Source organism: Muntiacus reevesi, chromosome 5 (genome assembly GCF_963930625.1).
Source record: "Muntiacus reevesi chromosome 5, mMunRee1.1, whole genome shotgun sequence".
Lineage (NCBI taxonomy): Eukaryota > Metazoa > Chordata > Mammalia > Artiodactyla > Cervidae > Muntiacus > Muntiacus reevesi.
In genome coordinates this window covers 66,319,002-66,338,713 of record NC_089253.1, presented here as the reverse complement: position 1 = coordinate 66,338,713, position 19,712 = coordinate 66,319,002, and the positions used below count along the sequence as shown (strand labels likewise).

General features: G+C 36.6%; 1 protein-coding gene and 1 non-coding gene across 2 annotated transcripts in view; one reads left to right on the top strand and one right to left on the bottom strand.

The window, feature by feature from the left end:
• USH2A (usherin) overlaps window positions 1-19,712 on the top strand; it is a 905,205-nt gene that overhangs the window by 706,343 nt on the left and 179,150 nt on the right. Inside the window, exons 55-57 of the mRNA XM_065936753.1 lie at window positions 2,825-2,932; window positions 10,552-10,735; window positions 11,673-11,830. Coding sequence (XP_065792825.1) covers window positions 2,825-2,932; window positions 10,552-10,735; window positions 11,673-11,830 — 450 coding nt within the window. The remainder of the gene's footprint in view (window positions 1-2,824; window positions 2,933-10,551; window positions 10,736-11,672; window positions 11,831-19,712) is intronic.
• On the bottom strand, window positions 5,261-5,332 carry TRNAC-ACA (transfer RNA cysteine (anticodon ACA)). The gene has a single exon. It is a non-coding gene; the product is annotated as a tRNA-Cys (tRNA).

Genomic DNA, 19,712 nt, shown 5'->3' with positions numbered 1-19,712 from the left:
GCCTGACATTCAAGGGGAAAAAATCTAGAAAATATTTATTGCTCATAGATTATATTAGTTTTGTTTTTATTTTAATAGTTCTATGCAAGTAGAGAAGAATCTCCTACTCAATGAAATTGATGCTGTGAGCAAGAATCCCTATGGAATTAAGAGGAAGGGCCTGTTTGGTCACATCACACTTGTGATGGTACATGGACATATCATAGCATCACAACCATGCCATCCTTATTGGATGCTTTTATGACCTGGTCTTCCTTAAAAAAATTTTGAAACATGTTGAATACATGGGGAGAAATGATTTTAAAAACGTTAAAAGATACCATCCTTACTCTCAAAGTGCTTACCTTCTAAGTGAGAAACTAAGATACTCAGATACAATGGTGTTACAAGGATCAAGACCCCATTTTTCAGTAATGGGAGTAAAGAAGGCAACTTTGCCAGACTAAATCAGTCACCGCCATCCCTGACCTTCATTCTTAAATATTTCCTTCCATTTTCTCTTGAGCTCTATATTTTATAATCTTGAGCATTTTCCTATAAGCTTTTATCAAACCCACAAGGCTTGGAAATGGCCTAGATCTTTCATCATATCCCTCATCTGTAAATCAGGTAACTATCAGAAGTATGTAAATCCTCCATAGCAGCCAAGTAGAAGATTATAATCAAATAAGTATCCACATCTTATCATTAAATTGATAAGGAAACACTAAGGGTTTTGAAGCTGAATCCTGGAGCAGCTCCAGCTACAGAACATTATGGCTTTAGCAGAGAAGTCAGACTACTGCTCCAATTCTAAGTGAACTAGTTAATTAATTTTTTTCCTTCACTTAATGAGCACCTGCTTTGTGCCTGTCACTATTCAAAGGATACAGTTTTGGGCAAAACCAAGTCCTTGTTCTTTTTGAGCTTATGTCACAGAGGTGGAGACAAGCAATAAATAAATAACCATGTAATAAAACATCTGATAGTGTGGAAGGCTATGAAAGAAGAAAGTAATTTTAGAGGATAAAAAGTACTGGCTGTTGTGTGTAGATAAACTGTGTGTAGATAAAGACCAAAATCTTTTAAAATATAGCATTTGAACAGATATACGTAAGGTGACAGTGACACATAAATGTCTGGAAGAAGAGTCTGCTCACCAAAAGAATAGAATATGTGAAAACAGTTCAAAATTCATGAAAAAATAAGTATAGAAATTTACTGGATCCATGTTGTAACTTAGCCCAATTATTTGATGTAGATATTGTCCTGTTCTTTTATCAGAAAATATTTTTAAATCTTTGGCTTTGTTTTACTTTGCCCAGGAGTCAAGGCAACGAATGTTAGCCTCGATGTATTCTTGTTGAATGCTGCTGAGTCTTAAAGTTGCTTCTACTAAAATTAAGTACTGCTCTAAGTACTTCTCAACAGCCTTAGCGACTAGCTGCAGTGATTCCTTATTTTACAGATCAGTAGATGAAAGCAGAATGAAGCTAAGTCACTTCTGAAAGGTCATTGACAATGCCGTGGTGAAATCTACCAACGTATAAATTTATTTTGTGTTGGCTTATAGCTGATTAACAATGTGACAGTGTCAGGTGGACAGAGAAGGGATTCTGCCATCCATATGCATATATCCTTTCTCCCCCAAGCTCCCCTCCCATCCAGGCTGCCGCATAACGCTGAGCAGAGGTCCCCATGTTCCGCAGTAGGAACTTGTTGGTGATCCATTCTAAATATAGCAGTGTGTGCAGACAGAAGGAGAAGTATCAAAATGACATTCCTTATACAGGGAATCTAACATTAAATGAGACAAGTGAACTTACAAAAGAGAAACAGACTTAGGAAATGAACTTATGGTTCCAGGGGGCATGGAGGGGGCACGGTGGGGGGAAAGGATCCTTACGGAGTTTGGAATGGACATGGAACAATATATAACTGCTGTCTGTGGATTGCCAACAGATACCAGTGTATCTGTTGTCGGTGGATTGCTGTTCCTTCTTTCCGGAGAATTTATTGAGCAATTGCTGTGCTACATTATACATCTTAATATAAAAGAGAGAGTAAACACTGTTCCCTCTTCATAATATGTCTGATCTATGTGTAAACACAAGAACAACATACCTCACAAAAAACTACCGAATTGTGAGATAGTAGAGTAGGGGCATATATGGTGAAGAAATGCAAAGTTAAAAGAAAAGTTAATATGAACTGAATATGGCTTGGGGCTAAAAATGTTGACTCTAACCTTCTTTTTATTTTTTTTCCTCCCTGCCCCTGTTCATATAAGAAGCAGTTGCAGAAACTGGGATGGTTAGCCTGGAGAAGAGAAAACTCAGGGGGGATTTGATAACTGTCTGCAAATATTTGAAGAACTGTCATGTGGAAAAGAAATTAGATTTGTTCTCTGTGTCCCTAGTGGGTGGAAGTGTTAGAAAGAGTTCACCACAATATAAAGAAGGACTTTCACACCAAACAAAAAGAACTCTAGAGCTCTCTAGAGATGGAATGGGCTGTTTGGGAGATGGAGCACCTCGATCCCCTCGGCAGGGGAGTCTCTTCAATGATACCTGGTACAGGGGAGTTAATGGAAAGATAGATGGATGGGTGGATGACAAGAATTTTCAGATCTCTTTGAAGGCTTGGAGTTTATTGTTTTATCAGTTGAGAAATGAAATTTCTTTTAATACTGAGCTACTTATGAAGTTCCTTTCTCCCTTGGAGTGTTTTCTGCTCTTAAAAATTTTGGATATCATATCTGCAACTCTGCATGTGACTGCTAGTGTTTACCTGATAATAAATAATCCTCTCAAGAGGTACTTGATTTCTTGTTTGCTCTTTCTAGGTCTCCAGCCATACACCAACTACAGCTTCACACTTAGAGCTTGTACATCTGCTGGATGCGCTTCAAGTGAGCCTTTTCTAGGTCAGACTCTGCAGGCAGCCCCTCAAGGTAATTAAAAAATACCCATGGTTGGGAAAAAGAAGTGTTCATATGGTATTTTGATATGAACGCTATAAACTCTATCATAACAAACAAAGAAGAAGAAATAAAGTATATGGATCCAAAATAATATTCTAGCTTCCTGTTTTTCAAGTTTAGTTAAACTACAAGTCTCCCAAGGCAGTTTGCCTTCAATTCCTTAGATGTGGTTTTCCTTGGAAGAAAAAAGATATGAATATATCTTTCATACCTGGATATGAAATTCCTCTAAAAATCAAAAGTTAAATATTCCTGGTGCAGCTAAAATATAACAAGCACCACACTCCCTGTTGAAGCTGGTAAAAATATTCATTGCCCCCAAGAACTTGCAATCAAGTAGAAGTGATAGAGTAAGTAACCAAATTGACATAAAGAGAGAGAATCTTAGAGGTGATGTTAAGAGAGAATTAATGAACAGAATGCTCAGGTTAATCTTGGAAGAGAGATTACAACCCATCAGGGACTTCAAGAAAGATCTTAAAGGGTGGATGCCTTCTGAGATGGACCACAAGGATCAAGGAATTTGACAAGTGAACAGATGGAGGAAATATGCTATCAAACACAGCTTGAGGGATTGGTAAGTGGGACCATCACCTTAGAAATCAAATCAAGCTTCAATTTTATTATCTAATGCCAGAAAATAACACTTCCACAACTTCACAAGGAGGCATGTACCAGGATGTCTATTGAAGCCTTTATTGTTGTTGTTGAATGCCAAGATATTGGAGGCAATCTAAATGTCTTTGAATAGGGGAATTGCTAAATTTATTCAGATATATTCACATTATGGAATTCCATCAATTTAAAGAAACAAGGTGATCTGTACATATAATGTAGAGTTATAGAACTCTGCTAATATATAGCATCTTTATATATAAAGCCACACATAGAAAATTGTATTCATTTCTGTAGATAAATGCATAGGAAAGATTCTGGAAGCATGCATATCTACCTGATAACAATGGTCTGTGGGTTAAGAACTGGGAAAGATAGTATCATTTACTTTTAGAAGAAAAATATGCTCAGAAACTTGGGCTAGTGATCAACTAATTATTTTGTTAATCTTTATTATCTGCTGTTTACCATGTGGGGAAACAAGAGGCATGAATAAGCTTCTGAACAGAAATGTAATATTAGTGCTCATCAAAGAGTCCTGAACTACTTGTCCATTACTCTTCTAATGAAGGGGTTGTTGTACCTCAGAATATTAGACCTGAACTTCCTACCAGTAAATGGGGAATAAAATGGAAAATTCCACATATGGGGCATATGGCTCCTCACCAGGAATTCACTAATGATGTTTTCTATATAAAGAATGTTTCATGTCAAAAAGCTTAGTGTTCCTTTGAAAGGAAGAAACCAGCAGTGGATTTTTTGGAAAGGTAAACTATCAAATGGATACTTTGATGATAATGGATAATTTCTAAAGGATCTATCAATCAGTTCTGGCTGAAACTCAAGCCTGATAGAACAGGGTCTCTCTGCTTTGCTCATCCAATCCATATATTTAAATTCTCAGGAAATATGGATCCCTACTCTCACTTTGTCCAAAACAAAAAGCATTTTCTTGAAAGAGCTCAGATTTCATGACTTAAAAATTATAGCTTTCAACAGTGCTGGGGAGTATGAGATGAGAAATGTTTTACTTGATTTGCTTTTTTAACTTTATTCACCTTTCCTTTAACACAAATAACTGTGCAAAGAAGCAGTAAACTAAATGGGCTTTCCTCTGCAGAAGAAACATGAATTTAGAATCCATTTTCCGGCTGTGTAAGTGCCAGTTGTGAATAACTCGTATGAGAAATAAATGCAGTCTGAGTCCTTAACTTGGAGGTTGTACGGGAACAAAGCAGCAGTCACGTTAAGTTGTGTTGTTTTGCTAAAGTGGAAATAAACGTATTATATCCTCTTACATTAATAATCCAAGTATAACTAATTTTAAAAGGCCTAGTTGAGTGATTCAGACATAATTTGACGGTCTAGCATTTGAGTGTCTAAGTGGATATGGAGAGAATTAAAGGAAGCATTTGTTCACAGCCACCCTGAAAGTTCCTTCTGTCTGTCATTTTTCAATCTATTTAAAAAATAAGCTAAAACATATTATGACCCCATTGGTAAGCTGGTCCTGATTCTCTATAATTGTGGCCTCCTAGAAAACAATATGAAGTGAAGTGAAGTCGCTCAGTCGTGTCCAACTCTTTGGGACCCCATGGGCTGTAGCCTACCAGGCTTCTCCATCCATGGGATTTTCCAGGCAAGAATACTGGAGTGGGCTGCCATTTCCTTCTCTAGGAGATCTTCCCAACCCAGGGATTGAACCCGGGTCTCCTGCATTGTAGGCAAACGCTTTACCATCTGAGCCACCAGGGAAGTTTAGTCAAGTAGTGGGAAGAGCTTGAACTGGATTATTGCTCTCTTTTAAGAATTGCTGCCATGCCATCAAGCTCTCATCTGTTTTTAGAGTTCAGTTGAGCAAAATTACAGGCATGTGTTCCTCTAGCATTGACAATATGAAAAAGCAAAAGTAAAAGACCAATCTTTTTCAGTTTCCTTCCAGATTCCTCTTGCCCCGCACTTTTTTTATCTGTTGCCATTCCTTTAGGCTCTTCCTCTGTTCCTCATGATTGTAGTCTCTCTTGGAATTCTTTAATACTGGTTGTAATTTCTGATGAAGAAGGGGAGCTCCCCAAATTCCAGAGCTTTCACAAAGGCTACACTCATAAATTTTTAAGGCCTAAGTATCTACCAATCTACTAGATGTTTATAATTAAGCGTATCACAAATATTTCAACCTCAGTATTTCATCACTTAAAATCTCTCTCTCCACTTAACTTGGTTTTCTTCACTTTTCCCTGTTTCAAATACCACCATCTCTCTAGTCACGCAAGTCCCCAAGTTCACATTCTTTATGCTTCTCTTTCTCTGAAGTTATAGTGTGTAATTCTTCATAAAATTGTATTCACTTCAAATCTTAGGGAATTTTAAAATTTTGTTCTTCCTTTTCATCCCATCTAGCATTGCCTTAGTTCAGACTTCTACAACTTTTCCAGATCCTCTTAACTCATCCCCCTACCCCTAGCCATTTCTCCTCTTTTTCAAATCACCATCCCAAATCTTTTTCTGCTTTTTGCCAAAATAGGCATATCTCACATTAGTTACTTCCAAAAAAATCTAATTTTCTTCCAGGAGGAAAAAAATTACAACTTTTAAGTAAATCACATTAGATTCATCAGGTTTTAACCTCTGCCAGTTTGTTGAGTCTTTTGGTCTTTCCTACATGAAGTTTAATGGTACTTGAACTTCTACCGTGCTTTCCCTATCTCTAGGACTTTGTGTGGATTTCCCTCAGTCTAGATGCCCTTCCCTACATTCTCACTTAGTTAACTCTCACTTTTTTTTCAAAGTATGACTCAGATATCTCCCATTTTGAAACTCTTCTGTAAACCCAGACCCTCCCCACCCATCCCCATCTCACCCCCAGCCTGTGTCGGGCACCCTTCCTAAGTGCTCTAATAGCACAATAAGCTTTCTGTTCTTAATGCATTTATCACACTGAATGATAAATTGTTATTTCTCCATTTTTAGGCTTCCCTGGTGTCTCAGATGGTAAAGACTCTGCCTATAATGCAGGCACCCTGGGTTTGATCCCTGGATCAGACAGTTCCTCTGGAGAAGGGAATGTCTACCCACTCCAGTAATCTTGCCTGGAGAATCCCACAGACAGAGGAGCCTGGCAGGCTACAGTCCATGGTGTCACAAAAGTTGGATATGACTGAGCGACTAACACATTTACTCGTGATATCCTTCCTTGAAGAATAAAGACTATTTGTTTTTACCCATACATCCACGGTGCTCAACACAGACACAAAAATGATAAATTTGAATAGAATGTTAAATCAACAAATGAACAATTATTGAACAGTCCAGAAGTCAATGCATTTCTGACATTAGCCCATAAAGAACTGGTTCTTTTTATTAACTTCCAAGGGAAAGCCAATCCACAAAAAATGTTGGTATTTTTGACTTGGAATGATTCATATGGATTTAAGAAATGGGTAATATTGCATTTCACTCAAGACAAAGTTAAATCCAGTAGACATGTTCCTTTTTTAGTAGCTATTATATCAAGAGAGCAACCAAGGTTTCCTTCTGACCTTTCCCCCTTAAACCTCTCAGCTAGTTTACCTGCTCCCCATCTCACTTCTAGATGATTTCCCCCATTACCATCCATTTCCTTCTCTTAAATTGCCTCAGTTCTGCCCTCCCATTGTGTAGAGTGGTTTTCTGATGTCACTAAGACCCAGGCTCTGTGAGGGAGGTAGATTCTTCCCCTGAGACTTAATAAGACCTCTCACCAAAGGCAAGTTTTATTCTATCAATGATTTCTTGCAGTTGCCAAGATAAAAGTGTCTTCACATCATTCAGTTTAGTTCTGTTCAGTTGCTCAGTCCTGTGTGACTCTTTGCGACCCCATGGACTGCCAGACGCCAGGCCTCCCTGTCCATCACCAACTCCCGGAGCTTGCTCAAACTCATGTCCATTGGGTCAGTGATGCCATCCAACCCTTCTTCTCCTGCCTTCAATCTTTCCCAGCATCAACGTCTTTTCAAATGAGTCATCTCTTCGCATCAGATGGCCAAAGTATTGGAGTTTCAGCTTCAACATCAGTCCTTCCACTGAATATTCAGGACTGATTTCCTTTAGGATGGACTGGCTGAATCTCCTTGCAGTCCAAAGGACTCTCAAGAGTCTTCTCCAACACCACAGTTCAAAAGTAAAAATAGAGCACTTATTAGTTTTTCACACATTCCAATTTCATCTTATAGATCAAACCAGTGGACACAGGGTTATTAGCAAATAGGCAGAGCTTTCTCCAGCTTAGATAAATATAAAACTCAAGTTTTATTTAAAACATAAAGCAATTCCAAAATGTGGCTTCATTTTATTTCATTGACTCCTCTCTACCCACAGGCTACACTGACTGATTCAAAACAGAAACTAAGCAATAGCCTTTTCTAGTACAGTAGTGATTTTTTAAAACATCCTTCAAGGTGAGAAAAACAGGACTGCAGGGAGCAGGTTATGAACCAAAGCTTTATACTTTATCTCTTAAATCAACAAATTAACATCATGTTTAAATCAAAACTCTTAATTAGTTGGTTGAGTCATTTAGCAGCTGTTGGCAGAGAGACACAGACATAAAAGTATGTTGTGATTTGTGTATTTGTCCAAGTATCTAACATAAAGTGAGCTTTCAGAACAAAATGAATTACTTTCTTCTCAGAAGTAGGTTGTTCTTAGAAAATCAGTAAGTTTGAGCCATGTTTAAGTCTATCTTGATTCTTCTAGAATGTTGCAAGTAAATTACATTTGAATACCCTGAGATTTTTTCCTATAAAAGTGTTGAAATCTTCCCCTTTACTGAGTAACTTACACAGGAGATACAATCGATCAAAAACTGTTGATTATTGGGAACCTAATATTGAAATGAGTTTTTAAAAACTGAAGAAGAGAGTTACAGTGTCTATTCAGAGCATGACCAGATGACAACATGAAATAGGAGATTGATCTTTCTCATTGCTAGGTTCTCCATCAATATGTTTTTATACTTATAAAGAGTAATTAAATGTTTGACCTTGAATTACAGTTGTTTGTATATACATTTTATCTTTTATACAGAAGGGTATCAATTCTTTGTAAGAATGAGCTATATCTTAGTCATATTTGCATTCCATAAATATAATAATTTGCAGGATGTATATTTTCAATAAATTTATTCATTTAATATTTATTAGGCATTGTGCTATCCATAAAGGTACATAGACTACTAATACAGAGCAGATCCCTGCCTTCATGGGGCTAACTTTGTATTAAAAGCAGGAGAGAGAAATAGTCATAAAAACATGAAAATAATGATGATATAAAAAAAGATTATAATGTTATGCATATTGAGAGGAAAATAGAAAAGGGTATATATATGATCGAGAGGAACAAGGTGGGGATCACTTCAGACTGTGTTAAAGTTATGGTTAGGCAATAGTGGTCAAATAAGCTCCCCCTGATAAGGTGATATTTACACAGGCCACTGAACTTGGAGAATAAAATGCATAATTGTCATGTGTCATGAACAAAGATGTTCCAGTTGTAGGGACTGGAAGTGCAAAAACTCAGTGGTGTGAAAGAAGTTGAAGCATTCTTAGGCTAGAAATGAGTCTGATGTGGCCCCAGCTTCATGAATGATAGAGAGAATGGTGCCAGGTAGGCCAGAGCCAGAAAAATTAGGATCATACAGATTATCGTAAGGAATTGGAATTACACTATATGAACAATTTCAGAAGGGTTGTATATTTTACAAAGATTCAGTTCAGTTCAGTCACTCAGTCATGTCCAACTCTTTGCGACCCCATGAACGGCAGCACACCAGATCTCCCTGTCCATCACCAACTCCTGGAGTTTACTCAATCTCATGTCCATCGAGTCGGTGATGTCATCCAGCCATCTCATCCTCTGTTGTCCCCTTCTCCTGCCCCCAATCCCTCCCAGCATCAGGGCAATTACATTAGCTTAAATACACACTTTGCATACTTTTATAAAGGTTACAATGAAATAAAGACAGACAAGATTTAAAACATGGACACTACTTTAATGAGAGGGAGAAATGTAGTTTGGATCAGGAGAGGTAAAAATATAAGGACTATGCACATTCAGAGTAGAATCTGCAGGACTCAATGATAGATTCCACTTAGGAGTGAAAAACTAAAACCCTCAAGGATAATTTTTTGTGTTTTCCCCAAGAAAGTGAATAGTTGGATAAGAGTGGAAGACAAATAGATGGTAGACCAGAAAACTGAGAGTTCCATTTTTAGACATTTTAGGTTTTTGAAATGTAATTAGTTATCCAACTGGAGGTAGACAATGTTAGAGAATAGAATCAAGGGTGTGACGCTCGGGAGAGAGGTTTAGCACAGAGTTGGGCATCGAGCAGTGCTCAACATATAGACAATGTTTAACATTGAGACTAAATGATCATCTGCAAAGAGAGTGTCAGGACAGATGAGGAGAGGGAAGTGTAGAGAGCCTAGTTCTCTAAGGCACTACATCATTTTGGAGTATAAGAAGGAAAGAGAAGCCAGTAAATGAGACTGAAAGAAGTAACCAAAAAAAAAAAAAAAAAATCAGAGTGCAGTGTTAGAAATGCAAAGTATGCTTATTCATTGAATTTGATAATTCAGGCAAACACTGGATTATGATTCCAAGTAAATAGGCATCCAAGTTGAGAATCGCTGGGTAGTCTCTTAGGCCTTCCTGGCACTCAGAGTAAGAGCCAACATAGAGAAATTTTCCACCCCTAGTTGTCTGGTACTTTCTAAAGGTAATTCATAATAATAATAATAACTAAAGCATTAAAAAATATATTTGCATCCAATTATGTATCTTAACTCCAAAGCAAATAAAATATTTTTGTTGCTTGCCATGATATATTTTTTTAATCAATAGATAAAAATATAGTATGAGAGGGGATGATATGACTTTTGATAATGTGCTTATCATATCCTAACGATAAAAATTCATTGTATTATCTTTGCCAGGAGTTTGGGTGACACCTCGACACATTGTCATCAATTCTACAACAGTGGAGTTATTTTGGAGCCCGCCAGAAAAGCCCAATGGCCTCATTTCTCAATATCAATTGAGTCGTAATGGAAGCTTGATTTTCCTGGGGGGCAGTGAGGAGCAGAATTTCACTGATAAAAACCTGGAGCCCAACAGCAGGTAAACTAAATGAAAACTTTACTAGTCGTACAGTGAGAATTTTAGATTTTTCAGGGTCAAGAACAAGTCCATCTCCAACTGAAATAATGTTATATCAATTGGTTGATTAATCTCCTCATGTATTAGCTATTCCATAGCTAATGAAATCTCTTAATTTATTTCAGACAGAAAACCCAAGCACTAGCTCATTATACTAGTCCTCAGAGGATGTGAAATTCCTTTAAAATGTAAATAAATAATTAGTCTTTTATTTGACATGAGAGCTTTTAAGTATATTAAATATACAAAGCATTAAATTTTTTTAATTATCAAATGATCTTCAAAAACATGCATCCCTAAACTAGCAAGGAAAGAGATTTAAAGAGGTTTGTTTTATATCAACAGCCTTTATTTCTGGTATAGTGTTTTCTCTACTTGTGATACTATGTATAGACATGAGTGGTTTGGGGGGAAAGTTCCACATATTTGCAATTCATTGCCATTCATTTCTCAGCAGAGATAAAATATATCTTGGATCAACAGATGTTTTATTGCAGGGAGTAGAGTTCAATTTAGTTTTATTGTAGAGAGTAGCAGATCAATTTAGAAACATCTTTCTCTAAACATACTTCCCTAAACTCTAAGCCATTAAAGATGGAGAAGATTCATTTGAATCCTCCACAATCCACCAGCACACTCCAAGACTTTCCTGAAATCTTTAAGAAAAGCGATTAATTACTCAAGGATTAAAAATAAAATGGGAAAAGGACCAAAACAGTGGAGAGAGCGTTGCCTGTGGTAGGAAAACTATAAGCTCCATAGTAAAGTTTCTGTGTAGGAAGCAGGGAATTTGAAGTTTGTCACAAATTTAGGACTAAGCAATAGATAGAAAACTCAACAATCAATGTTCAGTTCCCTGTGCATTGCTTTATCACAATTCTTTCTTTTTGAAATATAGATATGTTTATAAGTTAGAAGCCACAACTGGAGGTGGAAGCAGTTCAAGTGATGAGTACATTATACAGACGCCTATATTAACGCCAGAAGAAATCCAGCCTCCATATAACATCACAGTAATTGGGCCTTATTCCATATTTGTAGCTTGGACACCACCAGGTAAGAAATAGAACTAGTGCATGTGTATAAAACATTTTAGGGGAAATTAACTGGAAATAGGATGAAAATGTGAATTTAGTAGGTCAGAAGGACACAATCTGTCTCTGGATAAGTATGAACAGAATAAACCAAACCACACTCACAAGTGTTTATATGCATAAGCATTTATATACATGCATACAGATAAATATAGGTGTAGGTGTGCAGATAAAGATGTATAGATACCTAGATATATACATTTCTATCAAAGCAATGCTTTCAAGTATCAGCACCTGAAAATCTCTCCTTGTTCATACATATCCAAGGTAAGTCACATAGGTCTGAATTGCCTTGAACATTTCTACAGGATCCCCCAGATTGAATTGTTGGTGTTACAGTCATGAATGGGGAATCCAGAAAAAAATGGACCACTCCATTCATATATCTTGAGTTGTGACCAGTTGTGGTAGCTGAGTTTTACCTCTTTGAGCTGTGTAACCTCCATCAAACCATTGACTTAATGGTGGGTTGCTTTTGTAGTTTAGTGCATTATTATTTGGAATATAATAATCATCCTTAACCAAAATTCTGGTTGCATTAACCCTGTGGGTTAAAGATTACAGTGAAATCTTGCTTTGTCTTTTAACATGCAAGGTATATGGAAGTTTTGTTTCAGTAAAATTTAAAACTGATTTTTATTGTACTATGCACTTCAAAGATATGTGGTTTTCTTTTGAACATCTAGTCTTAATATGAAGTTGAAACATGAAATGAACGCAAAACCCTCTTGTCCCCATGAGATTAAGCTTAGCCACATTTCTACATGGTACTGAAAATAATTGGTTAACAGTCATTTGGGCTCTCATCAGATCTATTTTGTAAAATAATTAACAAAGACTTATCTTTCATTGAATTGAACTTGATTCAGTCAAAACAGGTAATACAGTCATAAGAATAGCATAAAGGCCTAAATGTATAAAACTTAAATTCTCATGAACCAACATCCTTCTGCTATTGGTTTTAAGAACAAAGTATAAACATAATCTAAGAACAAAGACAAAAGGGTCTTTTTTGAGTCAAATCCACAGACAAAAATCTCTCAAGACTTTCTAAGCAAAGAAAACCTAAGTTGCTTAATATACTTAGTTGTTAAGTATAAATTATTCCATTCACCTTTGTTTTAAAATGAATATGTAACATACTAAATTAAACAAATCAGGAGATAATCAATAGTACCAGAATGTGTCATCAAGTGCTGTAATCCTTATCTCAGTTTTAGAAGCTTGGATATTCTTGAACAATGCTTTTAATTTTAACAGAGGAAAACCCAAATCTTGTACTGCAAAAAATATATAAATTTAGGGACTTCCCTGGTGATCCAGTGGGTAAGACTCGATGCTCCCAATACAAGAGACCTGAGTTTGATCCCTGCGTGCTGCAAATAAGACCCAGGGCAGCCAAATAAATAATTTTTTTTAAATCTGCAAATTGATATGTTCTTTTATGAAATTGATTTCTCTCTTCATGGAAGAGCATGACTATGTTATCTCCTTTTAGCATGTTTCTCCATGGCATCTTTATGGTGTCATGATGTTTTTGCCCCACAAAGTAAAATGAGGCATCACAGAGCCAGCCTAAAGTCAGATTCAGCCTGTTGGCTGGAGACCTCTCAAATTCGGTCCAGGGTCTTCTACTATCCACGTTCCCAAAGAACATAAAGGAAAGTTCAGGGTGATAAGTAAAGTTGTTGGTTTCCTAGCCAAGCAACCAGGAATTTTCCATGCTGTATCAAATTCCTTGTCATGTTCACATTATGACATACCTAAATTGCCATTGCTAGTCTTTTTTTTTTTTTTTTTTAAATATTATTTTATTAGTTGGAGGCCAATCACTTTACAACATTTCAGTGGGTTTTGTCATACATTGACATGAATCAGCCATATAGTTACACGTATTCCCCATCCCGATCCCCCCTCCCACCTCCCTCCCCACCCGACTCCTCAGGGTCCTCCCAGTGCACCAGGCCCGAGCACCTGACTCATGTATCCCACCTGGGCTGGTGGTCCGTTTCACCATAGATAGTATACATGCTGTTCTTTCAAAACATCCCACCCTCACGTTCTCCCCCAGAGTTCAAAAGTCTGTTCTGTACTTCTGTGTCTCTTTTTCTGTTTTGCATATAGGGTTATCGCCACCATCTATCTAAATTCCGTATATATGTGTTAGTATACTGTAATGTTCTTTATCTTTCTGGCTTACTTCACTCTGTATAATGGGCTACATTGCTAGTCTTAAGACTTTACACTCAGTAAGGATTTGAAAGCATCTTTCTTTTTTCTTTTTTTTAAATTTTTTTTGGAGTATAGTTGATTTACAATGTTGTGTTTGTTTCTGCTATACAGCAAAATGAATCAGTCATATGTATACATATATTCACTTTTTAAGATTCCTCCCCTATGTAGACCACTACAGAGTTTTGAGTAGAATTTCTTGTGCTATACAGTAGGTCCTCGTTACTTGTCTATTTTATATACAGTAGCATGTATATGTCAGTCCCAGTCTCCCAATTTATCCCTTTCTTCCCTTTTCCCCTTGGTATCCATGTTTGTATTCTACATCTGTGACTCTATTTCTGTTTTGTAAATAAATTCATTTGTAGCATTTTTTTAGTTTCCACATATAAACAACTTCATATATTTGTTCTGTCTATTAGCTGATCTTAAATAAGTCAGTTTGTCTGAGTCTCAGTTATCTCCATCTGTAAAATGGAGATAATTGTAGCACCCCCATGTAGGGTTACTATAATGATTAAGTGAGATAACTTACATAGCTGATGTATCATCTGATCTGCAGACTGCACTCAGCCCCTTGGTCGTGTGTGACTCTTTGTGACTCCGTGGACTGCAGCCCACCAGGCTCCTCAGTCCATGGAATTTTCCAGGCAAGGATATCCTATAGATGGTGATAATTTTTGGATAATTAGTTTTACCTTTAATTATTTTTAAATTAACTTTATGGAAGTAGAGTTGTTTACAATGTTATATCACTTTCTATTGTACCAAAAAATGAATCAGCTATACATATACATACACCCTCTCTTTTTTGAATTTCCTTCCCATTTAGGTCACCACAGACAGTTGAATAGAGTTTTCTGTGCTATACAATAGGTTCTCATTAGTTATCTATTTTATACATCGTAGGGACTATATGTCTATCCCAATCTCCCAATTCATAACATCCCTCTTCCTTTCCCCACTTGTTGCCTATGTTTGTTCTCTACATCTGTGCCTCTATTTTGCAAATAAGTTCATCTACACCATTTTTTATGGATTTCGTATATATATGTATTAATATACAATATTTGTTTTTTTCTTTCTGACTTACTTCTGTATGACAGTGTCTAGGTCTGTCCACGTATCTACAAATTTTAAATATGTACTTGTCCCAAGATCTGTTAGATCCCAAGGCCCCCACTTTCAAAATGATAAAACTGTAGACTGAAAAACTGGGTTTGTAAATTTTGAGACTTCTTTCCTAGAATTTTGAAATGTTTTTCTTTGAGTCAAGAGCATTTCTTGAGCATCATATTTCTATGTTTAATGTATAATGTTTCTACTTTAAAAAAGGATCATTGTGAAATAAAGCATGAATTTTGCCTTTTTAATGTCACCTTAACCCTTATCCACCTCAGGCTTTGTAGAAATCTTTCATTGTAGCCCATCCTGAGGGATATCGTAAAAATGCTTTACATGCTAACTCTAACACTGTAACCAATGGTTAATAAATCTATAATATCCAGACCTGTCAATCTTTTAGTTTCAGATGCACAAAATCCATTACAGAAACCCTATAATATATGGAAAGATTAAAATCTTAAATTAAACTTTTTTCCTGGTGCCTAGAAGGATTTTGGACTCAGTAAACAGGCAGATGATTTTGACTTGTGTATAATCTACAGTTGATTTTATTGGAAAGTACCTCATGCTGTGTTTTGATTTAGATAATAAAAACATTTTTCTGTTCCTGAAGAGTCACAAATATATATTTTAAACAGGAAGAAAACAAACTTGTTATAACTGGAAGTTGTTTATTTGCCGACAATCAAGAGCTTTCTATGGATTCATCATAGGATCCTGCCACTACAAAGTGATTACATCATACAGAGGGCTGGAAAATGGACAGTCCATGCCTGTAGTTTCCCAACCTGAATGAACATTAGAAGCACCTGGAAAGCATGTGCAAAGATAAGCTCTCAACCCCAAGTTTATGAATAAAAATATCCTGGATGGAGTTAAGTGCTGTAGGTCAGCGGTCCCCAATCTTTTTGGCACCAGGGACTAGTTTTGTGGAAGACAGTTTTTCCATGGACCCAGGGGGCAGGGGATGGTTCTGGAGTGACTCAAGCACATTACATGTATTACATTTTATGGGCGTGCATACTAAGTTGCTTCAGTCATGTCCAACTCTGCAATTTCATGGACTGTAGCCTGCCAGGCTCCTCTGTGAGGTTCTCCAGACAAGAATACTGGAGTGAGTTGCCATGCCCTCATCCAGGGGATTTTCCTGACCCAGGGATTGAACCCGTGTCTCTTAGTTCTCTTGCATTGGCAGGCAGGATTTTTACCACTAGCGCCATCTAGAAGCACATTCTGCACTAATCTGAAGATGTACCAGTCTGCAGCCTGGAGGTTGGAGACCCCTGCCGTAGGTCACTGTGATGTGCTCCAAGTGTAGTAGTAACCATGGATCACCCACATCAGGCAAGTGATCAGTTACAATAAAACTCTGAAAATGTGAATTAGACCAGTTTCCCTTGAATGTCCAAAGCCAAATTTATGGTTAACTTAACCGATTTTTTCGCATACATTTTTGGGTCAGTAAAGATGGAGTGACCTTACATAGGTAAGTTGCTGGGAGGAAAAAGTCTCTGTGGTTGCCTGGCAACAAAAAATGACTTTGGCAATTAAGTGGGCTCTCAGTTTACATGTTATTATTTCAATGATATGTATAAATTGTATTATTATGCTATCTATAAATAGTATTATTATTATAAGTCCTATTATTAATAGTACAAGGGTGCAGCCCAGAAAATATATGAGAATATTCAAAGGAAGAGAAATTGTGGTAATGATGGCAAGTATCATACATATTCATTAACATTACATGTTTATATTTGCCATTTGTTAAATTCCTAGTTTATGCCAAACACTTTGATAAGCACTTTCCCTGCCTTACTACAGTTGATTCTCATGCAAACCTTGGAAAACAAGTAATATCATCATCAAAATATTAAGATAAGAAACTTGAATCTTGAACAAGTAGTGTAATTCATTCAAGATCACCCAGTTGAGTCAAGATTCAGACTCAGGTCTGCTGCCTACTACTTACTGCCTTATAAAAGCAATTGCTTCCTGTCTTCAGCTTAACTCTTGAGTTCACATCATACTTTCTTTTTATTGCCCAAAGTCTTTCAGATTTATGATACAGCAACTAGGTTTTCTGAAACAGTAGCCCAGAGGGCCAAGACCCAGAACTAGGTGTGGGCGAAAACTGAATGATTTGGGCGGGGGGTTGGTTTTAAGGAATTAATTATGGAAAATGGCAAACCCCTTAAGGGAAAATATCTCTTGCGGTGTGAAGAGACTAGTAACCAGAATCCTTTACTGACCCATCCAGAAGTACAGAAAGAATAACATGACTTAGCAAAACTAGATTCCATGTCCAGGAAGATCTTAATTAGGAGAGAGAGAACAAGAGTCATTACTCAATTAACTACAAAGAGGTTCCACCCACGGCTGATTCATGTCGGTGTATGGCAAAAAGCAGCACAATATTGTAAAATAATTTTCCTCCAATTAAAATTAATTAATTAATTAAAAAAGAAAGACTTTTAACACCTTGGTAGACATTCTTTTGGGCTTCCCAGATGGCTCAAGTGGGAAAGAATCCACCTGCCAATGCAGACAATGCAGATTTAATCCCTGGGTTGGGAAGATTCCCTGGAGAAGGAAATGGCAACCCACTCCAAAATTTTTGCCTGGAAAATTCCGTGGATAGAGGGACCTGGAGGGCTAAAGTCCATTGGGGCACAAAAGAGTCAGATACAACTTAGCAAGTAAACAACAAGAGACATTCTCTTACCTCCCAGATAAATCCTGGTTCATTTTATGGCATTTATTACTTGATAAATGTTAGTAGTAAGATTATCAAAACCCTCCAAACTCTAGAAAATTGAGATTTCCACTTTTTTGTACACCATTTGTATCTTCAAATTAGATGACATGCAAACAGCATATCCTTATAAAATATTTGCTGAATTAATAATGAAAGAAAATGGTGAGAAGACTTCTAAAATTTATCATTCAGGGAAATATAAATAAATTTTAGATTTTCTGCTATTTAAAATTATTCAGACACTTGTTTTCCTTTAGAAACCCACATTCAGGGAGCACTGGCTCTGTGCTGGCCATTCTTACTTTAATCCACAGTAGCATAAACAGGGTTAGTTTATTCCTAAACATTTCTTCTCACCTTTTACCAGCTCTGAACCTTGGGTCAGAACTTAAACATTTATATTAAAGATGAAAAAGGATATATGTTACCTTAATGATTGAAAAAGTATAGAAAATGAAGTAGAAAATATTTCATGGGACACAAATGATTTTCTAAGATTAAGAATTGAGATACGCATCCCTACCATTTCAGAACCCAAACATTCAAAATTATTTAAACTCTGAAGGTAATAATGGGACTTTCTAATTTATCAAGGTGATGACTCTATTTTGAACTATCCTAGCCCTTAATCATCTTCTAATTAACAATGTCATTGGATCCAACATCCGCTTTTTCTCACTAAAGATAATGAGTTATTTAGGCTTGATGCATAATGTTGAAATACTGGTGCCTTTCCTTTCACATTTATCTCTTAGTCCATTACCTCTGTTGCCAGTTCTTCTACTGAGAAATCATTTAAATTAATATTGCTTAGGAATATAAATGATTTTTATTAATCAAGTTTTAATTAAGGGGTGGCTATTGGCCTCTCTGTAGACATCAAACATCTTGGTGTCCAGTGAACTAATCAATGCAGTGTATTATATCAGATACTGTCCATTTAAAGTCAAATTGGCATAAGACTTTTTAAAGTATTCATGTCACATTAATCAGGATAATTCAACACTGGCAGTTGTTTCAAGCTTCTTATGTGTGCCATAGACAAGTGGCAAGTAGTACTGAGTTTCAGAAAAAATGTAAAATCATTGCAATGATTTGTAGTTTATTATTTGCATTCATTTACCTATATGTTTTCAGTTTTACTGAGTATAATTAACAAATGGTAATATATTTAAAGTGTATAATGTGATCATTTGACATAAGTGTACATTGTGAAACTATTTCCACCATTAATTTAATTAACACATTCATTATCTCATATATTCTCTCATTTTTCTTTGCTTTTCTTTGTTATTTTTTTTTCCCCTGATGGGAACACAAGTTCTATTCTCTTAACAAATTTCAGTTGTACAATACAGTTCATTTCAGTCACTCAGTCATGTCCAACTCTTTGCGACCCCATGGACTGCAGCACACCAGGGCTCCTTATCCATCACCAACTCCCAGAGTTTACTCAAATTCATGTCCATTGAATCAGTGATGCCATCCAACCATCTCATCTTCTGTCGTCCCCTTCTCTTCCCGCCTTCAATCTTTCCCAGCATCAGGGTCTTTTCTAATGTCAGTTCTTCGCATCAGGTGCCCAACGTATTGGAGTTTTAGCTTTAACATCAGTCCTTCCAATGAATATTCAGGACTGATTTCCTTTAGGATGGACTGGTTGGATCTCCTTGCAGTCCTAGGGACTCTCAAGAGTCTTCTCCAACACCACAGTTCAAAAGCATCAATT